Source organism: Cynara cardunculus, unplaced genomic scaffold (assembly GCF_001531365.2).
Source record: "Cynara cardunculus var. scolymus isolate 2C unplaced genomic scaffold, CcrdV1 Un_Scaffold_5609, whole genome shotgun sequence".
NCBI lineage: Eukaryota > Viridiplantae > Streptophyta > Magnoliopsida > Asterales > Asteraceae > Cynara > Cynara cardunculus.
In genome coordinates, this window is record NW_020202491.1 from 10,255 (window position 1) to 13,224 (window position 2,970).

Here is a 2,970-nt window from a genome sequence, read left to right on the forward strand (position 1 = left end):
ATTTTTAGTCTTTTGTCTAGCAGCGTTGTGTCGATCTTTTGTAACTTAACCTGGTATGAGGTGGGTTAGAACTTAAGTTAATTTTTGGTTGATTCAAATACTTCCGCTGTAAACGGTTTAAACGGTTTTATTTTAGCCGTCTTTTGGAGTATTTATTTAGGAATTTGTTTCAGATTATGTAACATTCTCAAAAAAAAATGAGGGTGTTACAAGTTGGTATCAGAGCTTTAGTTTAAGATAATTAGGTTAAGATTTACTTAGCCTAAGCTTAAACTGAGAGGATTGTTAGAACCACATGTTTATTGTGTATTAGTATTGCTTATCATGCGATTAATTTTGATCCTACATTATTACTTGACATAGTATTCCTTTTATGACTTGTAGGAGACCTAGTTCACACCATTCACACTAGGTCTATCAGACGCGAACGTGGACGCAGATACGGAACACGTAGGACACCTTACGGGCTAGGACCGAATAGAGGATCTATTGACAGTCACCGCTCCAGTGCCAGACATGTTTCCGGCACCCGGTCCAGAAGCGATAGTCTGGCCCACACTAGTGAAGTGTCATCACGAGAGCCCATCAGGCGAAGGACCACACCGGAGCCTTCAGAGGACTACACGCCCCGCACCCCTACACGTGAGGACATGATGGAGACTATAGAGACCTTGTAGGGAGAGAACACAAATCTAAGAGAGAGGTTGACCTGAACTTTAGATGGGAATACTAAACTGAATGAATGGTTGAACAATCTTCAGCAGGCACATGTCGAACAAGGAGGAGCCCTAAACGAGCTAATTGTAGAGAATGCAAATTTGTCGGAACAGCATCATGCACTGATTTGGGATAAAGTTGTACTTGAGCAGGAGCGAAGAATTGTTGTTCGTCCCGTAGGCGCTAGATTTAGAGACAGAGTTCACTTCTATAAGAAAGTGACCATAAACTATGCTGGTGTAGTGAGGGGCTATTTCTCCGACTGGGTCCATTGCATCAAAAATGGCCCAAAAATGGGTCCATTGCATCAAAAATGGTCCACTGCTTTGTGGCATTCCAGGCCATCCACATCTTTTGAGGAGTGGTTGAGGGACCCTTATCTCCCTTATTACCCCGCAGATCAGTTTTAGACATAGAATCCTTTTGAGAGAGGGGAGAGAGAAAGATCTTTTGGGTATGTGATTTAATTGTGCGTGTCTAGATAGTTGATCGAATTTTCATCTAGTCCAGTGCCTCAATAGATTTTTTTGAGCATTCACATGATTTAGAGATGTGTTTAGAATTATGAAGTATCTCATCTTTTGTAAGTAAATGGGATTATGTAATGTCTCTCTCTCCATGATTGTTTATTGACACGAAATATATATAGCTTACTGAGCATTATGAAATTTTCGACGTGAATTCCTTATTATGTATTTCGCTTATATATAGTGATTATATTATATGAAAAAAATGTAATGTTTTATGTTTGACTTTAGAATCATGTTAAAACGATAATACCCTATTATGTCAGTATGGTTTCTTCTGGATCAACAAGGAACGCCCTCAATGGGGGAGGTACTAATGGCATAGCCCCACCAACAGTTCGAGGTCGGACACGAGCCCAAAGTTGAGGTCGAGGAAGTGTCCGAACTGCTAGTTCTAGTACGACTTCATCCGCGCAAGCTAATTTAGCTATCAGTAGGAGTCAAGGAGACCGGGAGAGGAAAATCTCCTCACAAAGGAAATGATAGCTGAGCAAATGGCACAAGTCCTCCGGGATACATTGCCAAATATGCTTAAAGCAATGTTGGGTGAGAGATTTAAAGACAATAAAGATAGAGAGGAGGAAAGTGTTCGGCATGAGAACACTCAAGCCACTGAAAAGGTGGAAGTATCTGTTAAAGAGAAGGTAGAGTCGCCCACCAACGAGAGAACTGAATTGACAATAAAGGAGAAAGGATGCAGTTTTAAAACATTCAAAGGCACTGGGACAAAAGAATTTAAGGGAATAGAGGGCCCAGTTGGCCTGATGAACTGGGTAACCAAGATGCAGAGTAGCTTTAAAATTTGTAGATGCGCAGAAGATCAAAAAGCGACTTATGCTGCTACAACCTTTGTGGACTATGCATTGCATTAGTGGGAGTCTGAGTGTGCCATCAGAGGTGATGAGGATATTGCTGCCATGACTTGGGAGCAAATGAAAAAGATGATGATGGATAAGTACTGCACACAATCAGAGGTGAACAAGCTAGAATTAGAATTTCTTAGATTAAAGCAAGGTTCATTGTCGGTTCAAGAATATGTTAACGATTTTCTTGAGAAAGCGAGGTTCGCTAGTTACCAGGTAGCTACCGAGGAGAGAAAGATAGGTCGCTTCAAAGACGGCTTAAGAATCGAAATCAAACGGTACGTGGACATGACTAAACCGACCACATTTGTACAAGCAGTGGAGATGGCGAAGGTGGCAGAGGAGAACAATGCTAGGGAGAATTGTGATAAAAGATATGCAAAGAGAAGATGGGAAGAATCGAACAAGTTCAACAAGAAACCAAAATGGACTCCGACTCTGGCAAAAACACGAAGCGAGGGATTCACTATTCCTCCATGTAACAAATGCAACAAGAGACATAGGGGAGAGGGGAGAGCGGGGAGCCTGACATGCTACAAATGTGACAAACCTGGGCATACCGCGCGAGAGTGTCCAGAAGGAAAAACTTGTTATGAATGTGGGGCTACGGGACATTTATGACCTGACCGTCCAAAACATCGAAATGGTGCGACACCCCACGTAAAGACAGTGAATAACGGATTTGGGAAGAGATCAAAAAATAGGAAGGAGCTACCTAAGGGACACGGCCGAGCTTACAACATGACTTTGGAGGAGGCCAAGGAAACACTTGACGTCGTATCTGATATGTTCCCTATCAACAAGGTGTATGCACATGTATTATTTGATTCGAGTGCAAATAGTAGTTTTGTGTCTACTACCTT

General features: G+C 41.9%; 1 protein-coding gene across 1 annotated transcript; it reads left to right on the forward strand.

The window, feature by feature from the left end:
- The first annotated feature begins 1,723 nt into the window (after positions 1-1,723).
- LOC112504436 lies at positions 1,724-2,728 on the forward strand. The gene is made up of 2 exons (XM_025108376.1): positions 1,724-2,017; positions 2,117-2,728. Exons 1-2 carry the CDS (start codon positions 1,724-1,726, stop codon positions 2,726-2,728), a joined length of 906 nt encoding a protein of 301 aa, XP_024964144.1.
- The last annotated feature ends 242 nt before the right edge of the window (positions 2,729-2,970 follow it).